This window comes from Ornithodoros turicata, chromosome 5, assembly GCF_037126465.1.
Source record: "Ornithodoros turicata isolate Travis chromosome 5, ASM3712646v1, whole genome shotgun sequence".
Classification (NCBI taxonomy): Eukaryota; Metazoa; Arthropoda; class Arachnida; order Ixodida; family Argasidae; genus Ornithodoros; species Ornithodoros turicata.
In genome coordinates, this window is record NC_088205.1 from 55,943,076 (window position 1) to 55,961,543 (window position 18,468).

Here is an 18,468-nt window from a genome sequence, read left to right on the forward strand (position 1 = left end):
AGTGTGAGTCACGGAAGGGAAACGCATCACGTGACGCAGTGCGGTTTCACTAAGTGCGTTTACATGGACCAGTATGTTGACTAAAGCTCAATTATTCCCCTAGTTGGATCATGAAGGTAGACTGTGAGGGCTTGCGTTACAATCGACTAAAGCACCACAGGTCGCAGATGAATTCCGAGTCGACCTACACTCTAAATCGTTTTACACCTTAAAGGGTGTAAATCAAAATGTTCATGGCGCACACCTTTTAAGGTGTATTTTAACACCCTCATGGTAATTGGGGTATAAAGGGTGTAACGCTGAATAAAACTGCTGAGTTCGTGGCAATATGCTGGTAACTGTGTATTCACAATTACCAGCATATTGCATGTAATCACATTGAGGTCCATATATGTATGCACATCAAGGTGATTAAATGTGTGTTAACATGCACAGCCGACAAACAGACAATCATGTATGGCATGGCAGCTGTGTATGGCAATGAAGCATGGCAGCTGAATATAGCCTTTCGTGAAATTGTAGACCTCATGAGCAGGCACCTCCCCCATGTGCATGTTAATTACTTAGAACGTTGCATTTATTCATTTCTTCAAGGATTTGCAGTGTGGTACCCACAAATATCTAACCCCTATAAAATGCATTACATTGTTTATTAACCGCGACTCATCAGGATGTTTGGTCCTCTCCTAGCTCTATGGTGTATGCGTTTCGAAGGGAAACACTTGCATTTTAAAGATGTTGCTAGAAAAACTCGAAATTTTAAGAACGTAACCCTTTCATTAGCAAGAAGACATACATTTTATCAAATGTATGTGTGGTCGCAACCCTTCATCAGAAATGCCACATCTACTGATGGTTCCAAGGAGATACTACTTCAACATGGCCCAGAAGCAATTCAGAGTTACATTCATGACCGTGATATTCACGCAGAATCTATAGTCTATGTGAAAAGTGCAGTTGGTAATGATAACGTATTTGCTGTTGGCTGTGTTGTTGCAAAAGAACCTTCCGAGGAGGACTTACCCGTGTTCGTTGAGATTGCAGGCATATATGTTATTAACTCTGATACCACTTTTCTCATACAAACATTAACTGCAGTTGAGTATATGATGAGCACTGTCATGTATTTGTTCTGTCTTGAAATGTGGAGCAACGTGTTCTAAGAAATTGAAGCACTATCTCAACAGATCTTCTAAATCTGCATATATTATCTGATGGTAGACGTGTTGTAAATCCACGCCATGCCCTTTTGTAATGTAATTTCCCGTTCCCTGTTGTTGTATATATTTACTTTTGTTCATGTGATCAAAAATAAACATACTCCCTTTATACACCCAGGCGACACACTAATGACCATATTTCACCTGAGGGTGTAGTACGCCATTGTTACACCCTTAGGAACTTCCAAAACAAAGTTGTAGGGTGTGAAAGGGGTGTGATCTTTGTTAATACACCTATTTTACACCTTTAAAGGTGTGAAACGATTTAGAGTGTACCCGACTCAAGCGCCACACTTGGCACCCGAAATAATAACTTTTAACAACAACAACTTTATTTTGGCTTTGGAGAGTGGGGAGCTTCATCGCCACAGGCGATACTCAACCCCATTGCTGGTGGGAAGGTGGGGAATAAAATAACGAGCCCCTTCACAGTAACGATCGAAGTCCGATGGTGTCCAGAAATGTCAGAAGATCTTTGAGCGCAGAGCGTTGCTGGGCTGGAATAGGCCAGGGGCCAAGCAATTTCGATAGGGAGAAAGGGCGAGAGTCCAGCTGACGAAGAGACTCGGAGAGTGTGGTTCGGGAAGGCTGGTAATGGGAGCAATGAAGAAGAATATGCTGCAGATCCTCAAGAACACCACAGTGGCAGCAGGTGGGAGAGTCAAGTTGTCTCAAGCGGTAACGCCACTGAGCTGTAAAGGCCACATCGAGGCGCATTCGGTGGATTGATGCAGCAACTTGACGAGAGGTGTTTCGTGGCATGCGGAAAGCGAGCGTTGGATCAACTCTGCTCAACATAGAGGGGGGAAGAATGTCGGTTGTCCATTGGCGGGAAGCCAGGGTGTCACTAGGCGTCGGAGAATTGAACGGCGGTCTCCTCTCAGCAGAACAATGCTGGTCCGTTTCCGATACGAGAGTGCTGCTTCTGGGGCGCTGTTGGCCTGCTCGTTCTCCAGACACCACAATGGGCTGGAACCCACTGGAGAACTAGCCTGTGGCCTGCTGCGTAGATAGTGTGGTAAGCCATTAACACATCTGCGACTAGGGCTGCGGATGGGCCTCGTATGCCGGAATTTTCAATTGCTTGAAGTGCAGATTTGGAGTCTGTGAAGACTGCCCATTCCCGCGGTGTAAAATCAGCGATGTGTTGTAGAAAGAAAATAATGGCATAAAGTTCCGCAGCTGTGGAGGAGGTTGGATGTGAAAGGTGTCTTCCGTGCACTACGCCTTCGGATGGAATGACGAATGCTGAGGCGGACTTGTTGTTTCGGGATGCGCCATCGGTATATGATGCCGTAAACGTAGAAAACTTCTCGTCTACCAGAGCATGAAAATGGGCTCGGAGGACTTGAGGGGGGACCTGATCTCTTTCAAGCTTTCCAAATAACTTTCAAGCTTTCCAAAGTCATTATCAATGTCACTGCCTCAGCTCTTAGGTCATTTCTACACTTTTCTACACTTTTCGCCTCTCCTTCAGCTTTGAAATCTGCTCCCGCTACGAGTCTCGTATTGAGAGACAGGCTGTCCCTGATCCGGTTCACATGGTAGAGTCGAAAGATGTCGTGTGATCTATCAAATCGCAGCGACTTTTGTATTTCCACTGTGTCGACCTCCCTTTTAAGTCAATGCGTGCCGGTCTATACATACAGGGGAGAGATACGTGTGAAGGCACATTGTGATGCACCAGATGGGAAGACGCCACAGAAGTACTGAAAGTACACATTCTAACTTCTCGAGCGGTAAAGAGGGGAGGACAATTCTCTGAAAATACCCACAGATTTCGTCATTCTTCGGTGTTTTGGCAATACCAGGTAGCTTCTGTTGATGCCCTCTTGACAACATACCAGGAGACTTAGGCCATACTGTAGGGTAACTGTCAGTCTCGTTTACCGACAGAAAATAATAATAATAATAGAGGGAGAGAGAGTAGAGCAGGGGAAAAATAAATAAAATGAGTCGTAATATTAAAGCGTAAACAATTGGCAACTCTTATAAGCATCGAACTATTCAGCAAGAATGCCAACACTTCATTCCAAAAAGTAGGCCGTAAAAGAAGAGACGCCGAGACGATGGCGAAGCGCTTTATTATCGCAGCCCCGAAGAGAGGTGAAATAAGGCCGGCATGCGTCATGAAAATAAGATAGAAAAATAAAGGCGAATCATGAAGCTCTTGTCGCTTCACCAGCAGGGCAGCTAGGGCGCGGCTTTTGAAGGACAGCTGGTCACATCATTTGCCCAATGTTCACATAAAAATATACCACTCCGCAACAAGACCGCAGCTTCGATGTAAAGGAAAAATTGATACGCGAAGGCAACGACATCAACGTTGAGTGCTTAGGACATCCGAGTTCGACCAGGAACAGGATATTAAAAACTGTGGAAGCAAAATAATTTCTGATTCGAGAGGGCAAGAGATGAAGACAGGAGACGTCATCTCAGGGTCAATGTTCGTTCAGACGATAGGTTCCGTGATACGAATTAACAGCGTCTGCATGTTCCTGTGGGACGGGGAGGTTTGCGTCATGTGGCTTTTGAGACAGGTGTTTTGGGAGGTCATGTGTAATAGCGGTTCATTCGAAATAACACACAGTTAACCATTAGTCGTACCTGGCTGGAAAGGGATCAACGCCTTTGATATCATTGGATTTTGTTTTCGGGGAGGGGGGACGGGGAGCATATGAAAATACATCTCGAGACATCGAAGAAGGTCGATGCAGACATTTTTATTGTTTACGTTTACGAAAAAAATGAATTACTTCTCCTTACGTAGTGACGTTGAATAATGAGTATGTTCACATGGATGGATTAAAAGCGAATGTATCAACAAGGAAAGATTTTCATACCTGATAAATGTCGTTGATAGCTCTGACGGACATCTAAAAGTGAAAAAGAGTCAAGTTTAGAAGAAAAACAAACGAAAAGGAAAAACAGAGATAAAAACACAAACAGCAAAATTGCTCCACGTGATATGCTTGCGCGCAAAAGAAACGAGGATTAACTATAATACGCAAAAACAACAGCAACAGTCGAAAACATCAAACACAAGGATAAGCAAACAAGAAGATTTTCTTTCTTTCAACATAGAGTTCCTCCTCGCAAGAGATGGCCGGCCTGCGGCTGTTGATTTTCGCCGAGTAGTCATCACTGTACTTTATCCGTGTGCAACCAACGTGAGAACCGTTCAAATACTGCCCAGCCGAACATTTCCCCTCAGAGCAATAATGAGAAAGAAAGGTATGCCCATTTCCATCCGGTTATCCTGATTGTCAATCTTTGCGGCAAAAATAAAGTAACACTCAGCTCAGATAAACCAAGCGAGCAAGAAAACGCCCACACGTAACTAGCCGCGCAAAAGTTTCATTAACAGCGGTGTAGACTATGTCATCATGCACAGACACAAAGAAAAGAAACGGAAAACAAACAGAAACAGGCATACAGCAGCGCGAAGAAACAAACGTGCCTACCCCTCCCATTCGGAGAAACAACTCGAAGAAGTAACACATACTACTCCCAAGAGGATAACGAACAATCAGCGGCAGAAGGCCAGAAAAGCAAGTCGTGTACGTCTCAAACGATATGTCCGCGGATGTACAGCGAGCACTGAGCGGAGTGTTCAGTCTAGCATCTCCGCCCCCACAAAAGGAAAGGCAGAACGGACATGCCGCTCCCTTTCAGAGGTGAAACGGAAAAAGAAACTCCGGTCCTTGGTATTGTTGTTCACCTTCAATTCTTCTGTAAGCGCTTGTGTGGGCAACCTGACTGGATGAGCAATATTGGTTCCGTCATGTGACCTCTCACAGGCTGTTGTTCTTTGCGATTTCCTTCGTGCAGATTGGTTAGGCACAATTAGACTCGTTGCACACCCGACAAACAGCGTACTCCGAGGTGCTCAAAAAGGAAACTGCGTAATGTAGTTTTGAAATTGTTTGCCCAGCAATGTTACTTAAAAGTTTGGTAAAGAAAAATACCACGAAAAAATGTTGCGTTAAAAAGAAAAAAAGTGACGTCGATCTTTCGTATATCCACGTCAGAACCTTAATGAAAACATAAAATCCTAGCCTCTTAAAAATGAGTTTCACCGCATAACACGCTCCTAGCCAACCATCATCTCGAATGATATCGTTATCTGCCCTGATTTGTTGAAAACGGGAGGCGTACGCCTTTTTTGTGACACTTATGCTGTTCATAATTGTCACAAAAAAGGCGTACGCCTCCCATTTTCAACAAATCATGGCAGATAACGATATCATTCCAGATAATGGTTGGCTAGGAGCGTGCTATGCGGTGAAGTTCATTTTTAAGAGTGCAGTTAGGTGTCGCGATAGTGTCCCAACGCGACGTCAGACGATAGGAAGCGCGACCAGGCTTCAAGGCAGACGAGGACGCTTCTGAAAGAACGCGGAATGTTTTGTCCCCATGACTTCACTTGAATTTTATATTATGCGGCTATAAATAACCATATTTAGAACACATGTGCGTACAGTCAAAGGCCAGGTCTTGGTCAACGGCTCTAATCCGCACTAGGAATGGGCCCAACCTTCAGGTGAAGAAACTACGAACCCCTAAAAGAATAGTGTACGATAAATATCCCAGGTCCAGATCAACGGGTAGGTCCCTTGTTTCGAAGTGCATCTCTTAAGAGGAAAATATGAAGCGTATGAAATACACACTTCAGGGAAAGCACATGGCGCGAATATGAATTTCCCCACACACAGCCATGTAATCAGCCATGCATGAATATAAAACCGTCGTCCATTCATATTCAGCTCGAGCACACGGAAACAAATTCCGTCCCCATCAAACGCGTAAGAAACGGCGTTATGCAGCTCAACTTCAACAAAATCTCCGACTAATAATAATCCCAACGGCGTGCAGCGCCACCGCTAATTCCCACATTTTTAAAGCGTACGAACACGCCTGGCGAAAGGTATAATTCCCTACCTAATGCCTCGCGACAACAGAATCGGAACGAATTTGAATTTATGGAGAGCCTTTCCTCTCCCAGTGGAACAACCCTTTACTGGAGGAAACGAATGCTCCAAAAAGTCCAAGTTGTCGTCGAACATTTGTCAGCGGTGGAAACGAAATCTCCGGGAAAATCCTTAATGACGTTTAATGCATCGCTGGAGCAGAATTCGGGGTTCATCGGAATGATTCACGAGGTCTCCTTCTTGGCTTCGTCGTACTTATTTCTTCATTATGCAACCTATATTCATACTGGGCAAAGTTTCGCATTGGCTGCGTCGAGTAAGCGTCTTTTCTTTTATTGCTCGCTATTAGACTCGTGAAAAATGATTCAATTTGAAATAAGCTTTTCGTAGAATCGCAGAAAGGTAGATGGCGCTGCTGCTTACGCAACGGTGGTTTATTCGTTTCGAAATGAAGACGCAGGATTTCTCGAGATACGAAAGGTAATGCGAAGATAACTTTCATCGAGAACGAAAAAAACTTTCGCCGTTTCGAATTATGTGGGTCATTTAATACGCGAGAGCAAAAATGCACTCGTTTGCTTCGAGGCTTTGTGCGATATGTTTTACCATCCATAGATGAGGCGAGGAGGAACTTGCTTTAAAAGAACTTTTCCTGAAACCAATCTGATCATAAATCATCTAATCAGGAGGATATGCTTACAAGTTGCATTTCCGCATTCATTATTATTAGCTCTTAATACTTTTGTTGTTTTACTGTTTTACTGTTCCATATGTGTGGATGCATTCGGACGAGGCCGCATCATTCCGATAGAGCGTGGAGAAAGGTAAGGCCTCTTGCAATTAGGAAACCTTCATGGGCTTTCGAAACAGAGCTGATGAATTCCAAACTTTTTTTAAATTAACAGGAATGCCATCACTCTCCCTTTTGTTATCTGCTTTTCGATATGCATTTTCGAATAACTTTCGACTTTGCTTTTGAACATGCATCGAATTCTTATAAGCAGAAATACTGGTTGTGTGTACGACGTGGGAATTAGGTTGGACCACAATGCAGAGAGCAAAACACACCATACTGCCCAAAAAAAAAAAAACACAAAAAAAACAAAAAAAAAACAAAAAACACGGCACTGGTAACAAATACGCCGATCAACTTCGAATGGCAGAATAATTGAAACAGTCAAAGATTACGAGGCAAGAAGAGCAGAAACTGAATGCGTGATGGGTAGTGGCTATTGAAACGAAATCATGCGCAGCAATATTGGAAGGATAATATGCGAAAGAAGAGTTTAAAAGTTTGCTTTTATGGGGGAGGATCCCGTGGTGCGCACGCGCGAAGTAGCTAGAGACACCTGTCGGCGATAGAGGGGACTCTCGCGTGCGCCTAGCTGCGAGCTGCGTACATTCGTGCCTGATTGCGAGAGTCAGCTGACTGACAGAAATGAAAAAAAAAAAAAAAAAAAAGAATCATTTTCGTTCAAAGAAAGGGTTCAAAGACAAAGCCCTTCATAGCACAAGTCCTTCTCATGGTGCTTCTTCACCCGGAGCCTGCAGGATTCAATAGACACGTAAAAACAGATGTCTTCAACTGAGTAACACAATAAAAGCGTAACAGGTGCTCTATCCTAGACGCCATGCCCGCTCAGTAGAGGGATATACTAAGAAAGTTTCGTCGAATTACCGCAATTTGTGACGAGCGAGACGTTGGAGGCGTGTATAATTTTTTTGTCTGCATACTTCAATGTAGCCGTTGTTGATGTCGCTGGTGGATGTTCCAGGTCGTTTTGCTGCCTTGTACACCCTTAAAACAGGTTTTGGTGGTGGTGGTGGTGATGAAAGGGCTCGCCGGAACTGCACCACATACACTGGTAGCCGAAAAGGTGTTCTGAAGGGGTGACAAAGGTACATTTCCCACTTATACTCCTCTCACGTTGGATTTACTCCTCACAAAAGGAGTAAAGACGGTCCTTTACGCCTTCGTTTGAGAGGAAGGCGTATAAGAGGTGGATACACCTCCGGATAAGTGGTAACGCGTGCATTTTATTCCTCCTGACACCTTCCCTCCCCGACTGCGCCGCTGCCACTCTTAAAAATGAACCTCACCGCATAGCACGCTCCTAGCCAACGATAATCTCGAATGATATCGTTATCTGCCCTGATTTGTTGAAAACGGTAGGCGTACGCCTTTTTTGTGACAATTATGAACAACATAAGTGTCACAAGAAAGGCGTACGCCTCCCGTTTTCAACAAATCAGGGCAGATAACGATATCATTCGAGATTGTGGTTGGCTAGGAGCGTGCTATGCGGTGAAGTTCATTTTTAAGAGTGTGGTTTGCACTTACCATCCGCGTGTAAAATATAAGTATTTCTCAAAAATGCTAAACGTTTCAAAGCATAAAAAGTTCAAAAGTACACCTCCGTAGGCGCACTCTGTCTCTCATTAGTGCGCTGTCCTCACTGACACACGCATATTATTTCTGAACAGGTTTAATTCTCCAGATGTCCTGTATATCCTTACACGATTTCCCGTTTCAAGTCGGTTTGGTGAGCGCGTTCGCAACGCATGTGGTTGTCAGTTTTCACTGTGGCTGAGAGGTTCCAGATCGAATGTGTGAAACTATGCGTCTCCATGGATTGGTAGTTTTCGGAAAGGGTTCTTCGGAATGAATATATGTGGTAGAACGTCAACCAATACGGCCGTGAGAGATCCCGTGAATACGGTAAGGCTTCACTCAATCGCTTTGCACTCATAACTTTTGTTCGAGGGAGTCAATTCAGGGAATTATTTATCATTTCCAGGCTGCATGTCATCTTGACTGGTAATGAGAGGCGTCACTCTGAATGAAAGACAGGTGAGCTCACGCTGTTTTACGGAACCTTCCGTTGTTTTTGTGGGCAGTCGCTTACGACGTACGTCTATTTGTTTTGCAGTTTCATCTTGGAAATTCGCCGCTGGACGTTGAAAAGCTGGAAGACATGCATTCAAACAAACGGTCGATCGAGGAATCATGCTTTTAATGTGTCAGAACTTGCGGTGTCGTTCGTGTAAGTACAGTAACTCTTCGGGTTTGCATTTCTTTTTTCTGTGTGTGGGTTAAACATTTCGATACTAATCAATCGTCCCGGTTTGCACTCGAATTCGAACGTTTCCACTACTTCACTATTGGTACCTGTTTTGTGTCACTATGGCTAATAAATGTGTTGTGTGACTTCTCTTGTGTAAGCGTTTTGTGTAATTAGTTTGTGCTACATTATTATGGTACTGTATTGAACTTGTACTACACAAGTTTACTTGGTTATATTAAATATCCTAAACAAATGTGTGTTGCATGTCACATTCGTTTTCTCTGGAGCCACACTTATATGTGTTGCACTTGCCTCGTTTGCTATTTCGAATTCCAATCCTCATTTGGTATGTCACCTGCGCCACAGAACTCCATAGATTGGGTATATTTATTTCAGCCAAGGAGGAGTACTTGTTAACTCCTTGTAGAAGTGGTAAAAAACACTCCTTCCGGGGAGTTCGCTACGGGACAAGCGATTTACTCCTCTTAATTGTATTAATAAACACTTTTTCGGCTAGGCTGAAGACCAATCATTGCAGAGAATGATATCTTGTCGCAGCTGTGGTCCGTCGCGAAACAAGAATTGGAGGTAATCAGTGCCCGCGGGTCGATATCACGTTCCTGGATGCGTATGCGTCATGTTTGATTAAGAAGTACATATATTTTGATTGGTGAACGGCAGTCGATGAAAAGACGCCGGCTTCAACCCCGAACCCACAGCTACTGATTTCCGGTATGAAAAACCTTACGTGTAACATCACAGTACCATTACCATATTACCTGATTTCCGGTCGAAAATGTTTTTCATGCCAGCTGTCTTCTCTTGAATACACAGAGCTTTCTCTCAACATTATACAGTCTCTCTAACGTATTTACCAGTCACACTCACGTCCATACAGATTAATACGGCGCGAATGAATGTTGAATGATGAGTACAGATGCATCAGCGGCATGTTTCCTACACCCTTAAAGCATGCTTGTGACGAAACCGGCATGCCGTTGTTAAATCAGAACTTCGCCCCATAACACACTCGTAACGAACTATATCATCCCGAGTGACATGTTTCTCCCCACTTTTGCTGAAAGCAGGAGGCGTACGGCTTTTTGTGACACTGATTGGAGGACAAGTACCATAAACACGAGCATCACAGCGCCCACTCGCGTATTTCAATTAAAGATCGGCCGTTGATGAGAAAAGTGGGACTCTATCACACCCGGTGATTTCAGGCCTCAGGCATTTGTAGCCGGTTCGATTGCTTCGGTATCGTGCTGCATACCTATAGATCGCCAATGGATCCGATCAGTTTCGTAAACGTTTTTGAACTGACCCTCACGAGACTGTATGGTATGTAGGCGTGGTAGTCGGTGAAGATCCATACTGGGTGCACGAGCAATAAATAGACAAACATGAGAGACAATAACAGGACGACTGCTTTAGGCATGTGCAAACTCACTAGACATGAGCAAACTCGCATGCTCAGCCAGGGCTAGTGGCCGCTTTCACACTTTGACACTGACGGGTCTCCGCTCGAATTTCATTCATTTCCCTTTCGGGGTTTATCTCAGCTTTTCTTCTATAGTGTCCCTTGAACTTACCGCGCAGAACGTATTCAGGAGTACCAGCTAAAAGCCTGAGACTACTCGAAATAAATATTACTTGCGATATAGTGGGGGTGAGTTGGGGCAAGATGAGACATAAATTTGCAAGTTAACATGACATTTTTATTTTCCCTGTTTTTTTTTCAGAAAATTAGTCACAGGCGCGTTCTCAGTGGTCTAGAGCTTCTGACCTGTAAATATAGAACGGACGTAGCCAATGTAAGGTAAACGCAGAGCAAGAAATTCAAACATGCAGATTGTCTCATGTTGCCGCTAACCTCCGTGCCGCCTTTCTGAGCAAGCAGACCTTGTTTCCTCTTTCCCATATATCAACGTCCCCCCCCCCCCCCCCCTGCCGCTAACCTCGGGGCAAGACGAGACATCGCGAGGGGCAAGATGAGACACGCCGTGGCAATGAACTACACAAATTAGTTTTTGCGGTTGAAGTAGACAAAGTATAGCCTCTGATACCCTACACAATACCCGTGAGCCCACTGTCCACGTGCTGTGCAATGAAACCACACAGAATCCAGTGCTGTTTTGACACCGTCCTTGGCAAACAAGGCACCACCAGTCTGATGTGTCGCTGGTCGCTCGCTTTTCCGTGCGCTTCTGCTTTGCTGGAAATATCCTAAGGAAACAGGAAAATTTCCTGGAAAGTCCTACACTCTTAAAAATGAACTTCACCACATAGCACGCTCTTAACCAACCATTATCTCGAATGATATAGTTATCTGCCCTGATTTGTTGAAAACGGGATGCGTACGCCTTTTTTGTGACAATTATGAACAGCATAAGTGTCACAAAAAAGGCGTACGCCTCCCGTTCTCAACAAATCAGGGCAGATAACGATATCATTCGAGATAATGGTTGGCTAGGAGCGTGCTATGTGGTGAAGTTCATTTTTAAGAGTGTATGCATTGTGCAAAAAAGAAATATCTGAGGAACAAGCATAAAGCCACCTAATAGTTCATTTATCCGCCCCTAAATTTCATTAAATTTAAATTACATTAAATTGTCGCGTCTTGTCTAGTGCATATTTCACTTCATTTCATTTATATATCATATATATATATAATCGGGTGAATTAATTTTTCTGTTCAACACCGGGAAAACCAAGAGTGCCCATATATTGCATGTATCTAGATGAATGAATAAATAAATATATTGTAGACTTACATTGACCGAATAAGCCTGCGAAATGCTGCTGCACAGATGACAGGGAAAAGGACTACAGAAAATCGTACCTTTTTGGCGGGTTTTTACACTCCAGGCAGAAATAACCGATGTTTTTCTCTCTTCAACGCATACACCAATACAGACAATTCTCACGGGCAATAAAGCGGACATGCTGAGCGACCTATGAGTAAAGTTTCAAGCGTATGGAGCAACGCGTCTCTGAGACAGGCGGCGTCGAACAAAAAATGTCGTGTCTTGCCCCGTGTCTCATCTTGCCCCACCTTACCCTACATATTTAGATTTATAAACCTTCCTCCCTAGAAAAATGTTTAATAAATCGCGGTATTCATAAATCGGGTGTTCGGAATGTAGAAGGGGAACTGTTGGTACGGTTTGGTGTAAGGAAAAATAAAACGAAGAAGGTGGCGGTCATGAAGAGCGCCGGCTACTCCAGTAAGTGTCTTGTCCCAAGAACGGCATCTTTCATAAAGGGAGGGAATCAATAAATCGAGGGTTCATAAACTGAGAGTTGACTGTGTTGACAACAACAAATTCGTGTCTTTCCGTAGCTGTTCAATGACCACTATATTGTACATTTAATTGTCAGGTGTGACAGCTTCGGGAAGAAAAGATTACGCTGTTGTTTATTCCTCCACGCATCAAATACTCCATATTACTTGCACAGGGCAGTATGTTCTTATACGGTGGCTTGAAGCAGCAGCAAGACGGACAAGAACGGATACCCAGCAGTACGCGATACATAACCGACACGCTGGCAGAGTAATTATACAGTCTTGTGTTTTAAGGATAAACCCAGTAACACCCGTTTTTACTCTCGATTTGCATCATCGTCACTTCGGGTAAAACCCGCAAAATTCTGGTGTTCAACGCGAAAAGCACTCTTTATTATTTTCCACCCAAAAATCAGCTTGTGCATCCGATACTGCACGTTTTTGCCGTTCCTGAAATAAAACCCTATTTTTGCCGGAGCGGAAGTCATCCCCATATCATCGTCATCATGTATTTCTCTCTCTCTCTCTCTCTCTATTTTTGCCCCACTCCCCCACCCGAATTTTAAAAGGCATAAAACCCGATATCAAAGGGCCTAACTGTAATGTTCACACGAAGTATGCTACTACGGTTGCTACTGCTGTTATTCAGGACACTATTGTGACCACGGAGGTGACTTACTAGTGCACAAAAGCTTCAAAGGAAATGACAAGTAGAGCCGCAACTGAACGCCAAAGCGTGATAGTGGTCATCCATTTTCGTATGTGACACTCCTACGCGGTACTTTTGTGCGGTTATGCTTTTCCTTTGCCACCGGAAGGAGAATCGCTGCAACGCGGCGAGGACCTATCTGTCATGTGACGCGCTTTACAGGTCTGCATCAAAAAGCGCGGCACCTAGTGATGCAGAGCGAGACAAAGAATAGCGTCCTTTTCGCCAATCACGGTGCACTTATCACGAATCGACGCTGTACACGCCACTTCCGCTTTTGTCAGCCTTTTAGTCTCCCACATACGTATATACCAGTACCAATTCACGCGGGCATTGACAGACCTTCTCCATCACTAACACACTGCGTGTCCGATTGAGTGTTTCGCTTAAAACGATGCGCCACACCCTGATGGCGAGAATTATCATCACAATTCTCCTGATTCCCCTGATTTCCTTCCCCGTGAGGCTTTTCTTCCTGCATCTCCTTTTTCTTTTCGGAAAAAAACGCAAAACGCTCCTAAACGACTCGTACGAAAACTTTCTAGCGATTCAGAAATCGACGACAAACGGTTATGAAAAAGCATAAAAAGCGGGGAGCACTTTGCGGAGGGATAAAAAAAGAAAGGAAGCGCAAGGCTTGTCGTCTGCGAGTTATGTAGGGGGGCGCTGCGAACGCGAGTTGGGCCGGAGGGGACTGCTGCTTGTGAATGCGAGTTCAGTCCGATTACCATTGGGTTTTCCTTCCAATAGAAAAGATATGTCCGACTAACAATAATGTTTTCCCGATCTGGTAGCGAGGTGAGAAAAGGCTCCGTTTTCATTTATTTTTCCTTAAGCGGTAGTGGAAGCAGACGGCACAGATGCAGGCATGTTTTAAGAAATGGGGGATCGCTAAAAACCTGGGCGTTTCGTTGTAAGCTCGCATAAGCGCCAGATTTGGGGATTTTCGGGGGATCACAGAAGGAAAGAGGGAATTGTGGATATCCTGGCTGGCTGGCTGGCTGGCTGGCTGGCTGGCTGGCTGGCTGGCTGGCCCGTGTATTTATTCAAGCGCTGGGATTTCGTGTATTGTCGCACTTTGTAGGAATTATATCGCCTTAGGGCGGATCGTGTACGGGCACAGCGCGGTTATAAAAGGTTTGCTGCGCGGTAGAGATACGAGGACTTGACTGACGTTTCCTTCTGAAGCGCGAACGCCGATGAAAGGAGAAAACAGATTGCGATTAATTGTTCTGTATGGGTGTTCTCACGCCTGTCACGATTTTTCCTCTACCTTTTTTGTTTCTTTTTATGTTATGTAAAGGACAAAAATGTTATGTAAAGGACAAAAAGGACAAAAAAAAGGACAAATTGTTTGGCAGTCGCTGGACAACTTAGGCGTATCACCGCAAATCGTAAGAGTGGACGTAATACTACCGTTACTGACAAAATAATTGGCAGCACCATCAGGGCAGTGATGCAGAGTGCAAAGATGGGTGTCCTTCCGGGTGTCACACCACACACGGGGTCACACCAAGCCAAACATACCTAAGCAATTCCTAAGAAGAATTTCGCCGGTAAGGCAGTTCTATACACTCTTAAAAATGAACTTCACCGCAACTTCGTACGCCTTTTTGTGACACTTATGTTGTTCATAATTGTCACAAAAAAGGCGTACGCCTACCGTTTTCAACAAATCAGGGCAGATAACGATATCATTCGAGATTATGGTTGGCTAGGAGCGTGCTATGCGGTGAAGTTCATTTTTAAGAGCGTATACTCCAACAACACAAGGCTGTCCTATGGATATCCGATGTATGCCAGAAGTTGGATGTTGGGATATCCTGAGGATAACGAGTTTCGTCCGATATATGTACGCTCACACGTCCAAGTGAGAGAAAGAAGGAGTCCTCTTTGACGTCCGACAGACATCCAGCCCAACAACTCACGGCTCTCCTAGGGATATCCCATGTACGTCTCAAGCTGGATGTTGGCATATATTGGAGGTAATGAGTTTCGTCCAATATATGTACGCTCACACGTCCAAGTGAAAGAAAGAAGTCGTCCTCTCGGACGTCCGAAAGATATCTATATGGACGTTAAGCGGACGCTTTATGCATATTTCTTCCAGGAAGTTCCAGCTAATGCTCCTACTAAAGCAGGCATAATATATTCTTAATTTTAGAGCACACATGCTATATTACTAATGTGATTAATTTAACTACTCAAACGGAATTGTTGGACTACATTAAATTAATGGTTAACACAGTAAATGCTACGCCCAGAACATTGCGGACTCTTCCAACGAGAGAGTCCCTTAATTTCTCGACTCTCATCATTCATTGTTCGTTTTGTGCCGGTTCGCTGACGTATTCTGCACACTTGTCAAGTTGCAATATTCCAAGAAACACCACTATGCTCGTTCTTTGGTGTTTGCGAAAAAGGAAAGCCGCGTTTATAGGGTACAATAAATGTAGGAGAGGGGGATTATACCCTCATAGGTAGCATCACTTTTTCTCGTCAGTTATGTTTTGAAAATGATGAAATTCCTGATTCCGGTTTCAGTCACGGCATGTTATCCCTCAATTCTTAACTGTCTATGCACATTAACGGTGCAAAAAAATGCTAGTTTCACTAAATATGTCACATCAAACGCTTAAATCTAACAGACAAAAAAAAGATGTCAGGGGGCAAGCAGCGTAGAAAACAGGATGTCTGTCGGACGTCCCAGAGGACTCCTTTCTCCACTTGGACCTGTGAGCGTTCATATATATGGCGGACGAAACTCGTTATCCCCAGGATATTCCAACATCCAGCTTCAGACATACATCGGATATCCTTAGGAATGCCATGTGTTGTTGGGCATAGATCACCGGGTATGTCCTTTTCTGGATATCCTGAGGATATCATTTCCGTGCTTGATTTTCTTCATCCACGTTGGATATCAGAGGGATATCCATCAGACAGACGAATCCGGACGTTAGGACATTAATCGTACATCCACTGGATATTCGGTGTTGTTGGGGATATTGAGGTAGAGATTGACACAGGTTGCCATTTTTCGGCCCGCATCCTGAAAAAAGAACCCACGCAGGGCTCGGACCTGTCACAAAAAGACGAGGTCCACGCGTTATGCAAATCTGAATTGCTGAAGTCGAATTTATTCGTTTACACATTTCTGGCATAGACATGTCCGTATATTGCACTCTTTATATTCGCCGCTGAAGATTATTGTGGATAAAAATGACGCCATCAACAGACGCTGGATATAGTCTAGTTCGCAAACCTTGAAGTACATAGCCAGCTGCGCCGAGGCTCCTTTGGCTGCTTCTGCTCTGAGAACCTCCGGGTTGCGGAATATCATCGTTATCAGCAGCACCGGATTATGCGGACTCAATTCCTTTAAAAATAAGTTTTTTTATGTTTTCTTTTGTTTTTTAACGGCATGGTGCGCAGTTCGTCTCTCGTCTTTGCTGATCATGCTGACCTAGAGGACGATAAGTGACCTAGCGATCGGTGACGGTCTTTTTGCTTTCTTTCATTATTGAGCCTAGAAAAGAGGGAATCGTGATAAAGGCTGGTGAGACATAGCCCAGGCCCGATCCATGGCCCGGGGTCGAAAGTTGTGGGTAGTCTGAGCACGGCCGATGTCAGTCTCTACAAGGTCCTTCCCCAGGCAGATCTAGAGCCAGGGAGCCGTCGCCGTGACTCTTCTTCTTCTTCTTTTTTTTTTTTTTTCTACGGAAAGTTTTATTCACTACGTCTACTTGGGTGTCGCAGGTGAGAAAACAATCGCCCATTTAAACGAGGGTGACATGCCTCTGCCATGTCTCATATGCTCAAGGAAGTGATATCGTCCACGGCTATACACCATGCAGTTCGATTGCCTTTTAATGCTTTGCTCCAGTTTCTGCCACCGAAACGACATTTTTTTTTTCATCCTTGTCGGAAGCGGTAACATTCCCCACCTGCATGAGGCCAATTTCGACAAGCACCAGCTCCACCCAGTTATTGTGGAGAACTGGAGATGCAGTGTGTATCGGCATGTGGTGTGTTGGACATGTGTTGGAAGCCATCCTCCCGATTTGATGCAGTATCCGATATTGTGCCTCATAGACGGGGCGTACTGTACCTGCGAACGTAGATCTCTCAACGAAGCACAAACGGACGAAACTGCAAGCAAACCACAGAGACGCCCCTCTGGAGGGAATTTCCATCTGAGCCATTCTTTCTTTCGCAACATCTGGTCCAACGACTGATCCATCGAGGAGAACGTTATTTATGCATTTCTTCCCAGCGATATACAGCATCAAAGCTGCGGTCGCGCGGGCGTCACCGTTTCTGCGCCATATCGTTCCTTAAAGCCATAACTCCTGAACCTCAGTTGCGGACGCTCCTAGCCGGAGGCTAAAAGCGTCCAAATCGGTGTCTCACATATAAATGGAGTCCAGAGATATATGGCGCTCGGTGGTTGCCACTTTTCAATCGGTCCACGCTTTGTTACATCCTCTGAATTATCGCGACGAGGAAGAGGGCGATGGTTGTAAGACACGTCGTGATTTACAGATGTGGTGTTTCTTACGACTGCTCCGTGAGGGACATGCAGGCCGGGAGAAGAATGAGGCTGCTTCGTGTTTGCGGGTGCTTCCGCGTTCTGATACCATTTTGTGTGAAGGTCTTTTGTGCGGTATAGTTTAGTGGCTTAAACGGACGTTTGGCATTTATTAGAGAAGGTCATAGGTTCATTTTCATTTCTAGGTCATTGGCTAAAGTTGGTGAGTTGATTCAGAAGCCGGGGATTTTTTTTTTATAAGAATGAAGATTCGTACAACCACAGTCTAAGCAGCCGTGCCTTATCGCTCTAGATGACAGAGGACTTCATTGTGCAAAAAGCACTATAAGGCGCTGTTTTCTTCTTTGATACATCAAAAGGCAGGTGTTGGTACGTAAACCGTCACAATAATTGTTACACCAATTTAACCGGTGGGAACGCTACCGCCAAATAAATATGTGTGACACAGTGTGCCTCCTTTCGAGGTCGCGAGCACGACTCTGGTCTTTTCCTTTTTGTTGTTGTTCTTTTATTCTTTTTTTTTTTTTCGTTTTGTTATCCGTAACACGTGTAGTACGGTGCAGCGAGTGACAGTGTGTGCATATTTTAAACTCTTCGGCTGTGTTTGATAGTTTCTCGCGGATAACCAATGCGCCAACGTTTGAACTTCCCGCTAAACACCAGCACTAGTTTCGCAGTGAGCTACGCTACTAGATGCTCGCT

The 18,468-nt window shown here is 44.4% G+C and overlaps 1 protein-coding gene across 3 annotated transcripts in view; it reads right to left on the reverse strand.

Annotated features, from left to right (window-relative positions):
* Window positions 1-18,468, reverse strand: part of LOC135394479 (dachshund homolog 1-like) — a 238,326-nt gene that overhangs the window by 96,084 nt on the left and 123,774 nt on the right. For 2 of the 3 annotated variants that reach the window (XM_064625235.1, XM_064625234.1), the window contains one exon: window positions 4,064-4,096. The exons of the other annotated variant lie outside the window; for it this stretch is intronic. In XM_064625235.1, the coding sequence (XP_064481305.1) occupies window positions 4,064-4,096 (33 nt within the window). The remainder of the gene's footprint in view (window positions 1-4,063; window positions 4,097-18,468) is intronic. 3 annotated transcript variants of the gene reach the window in all.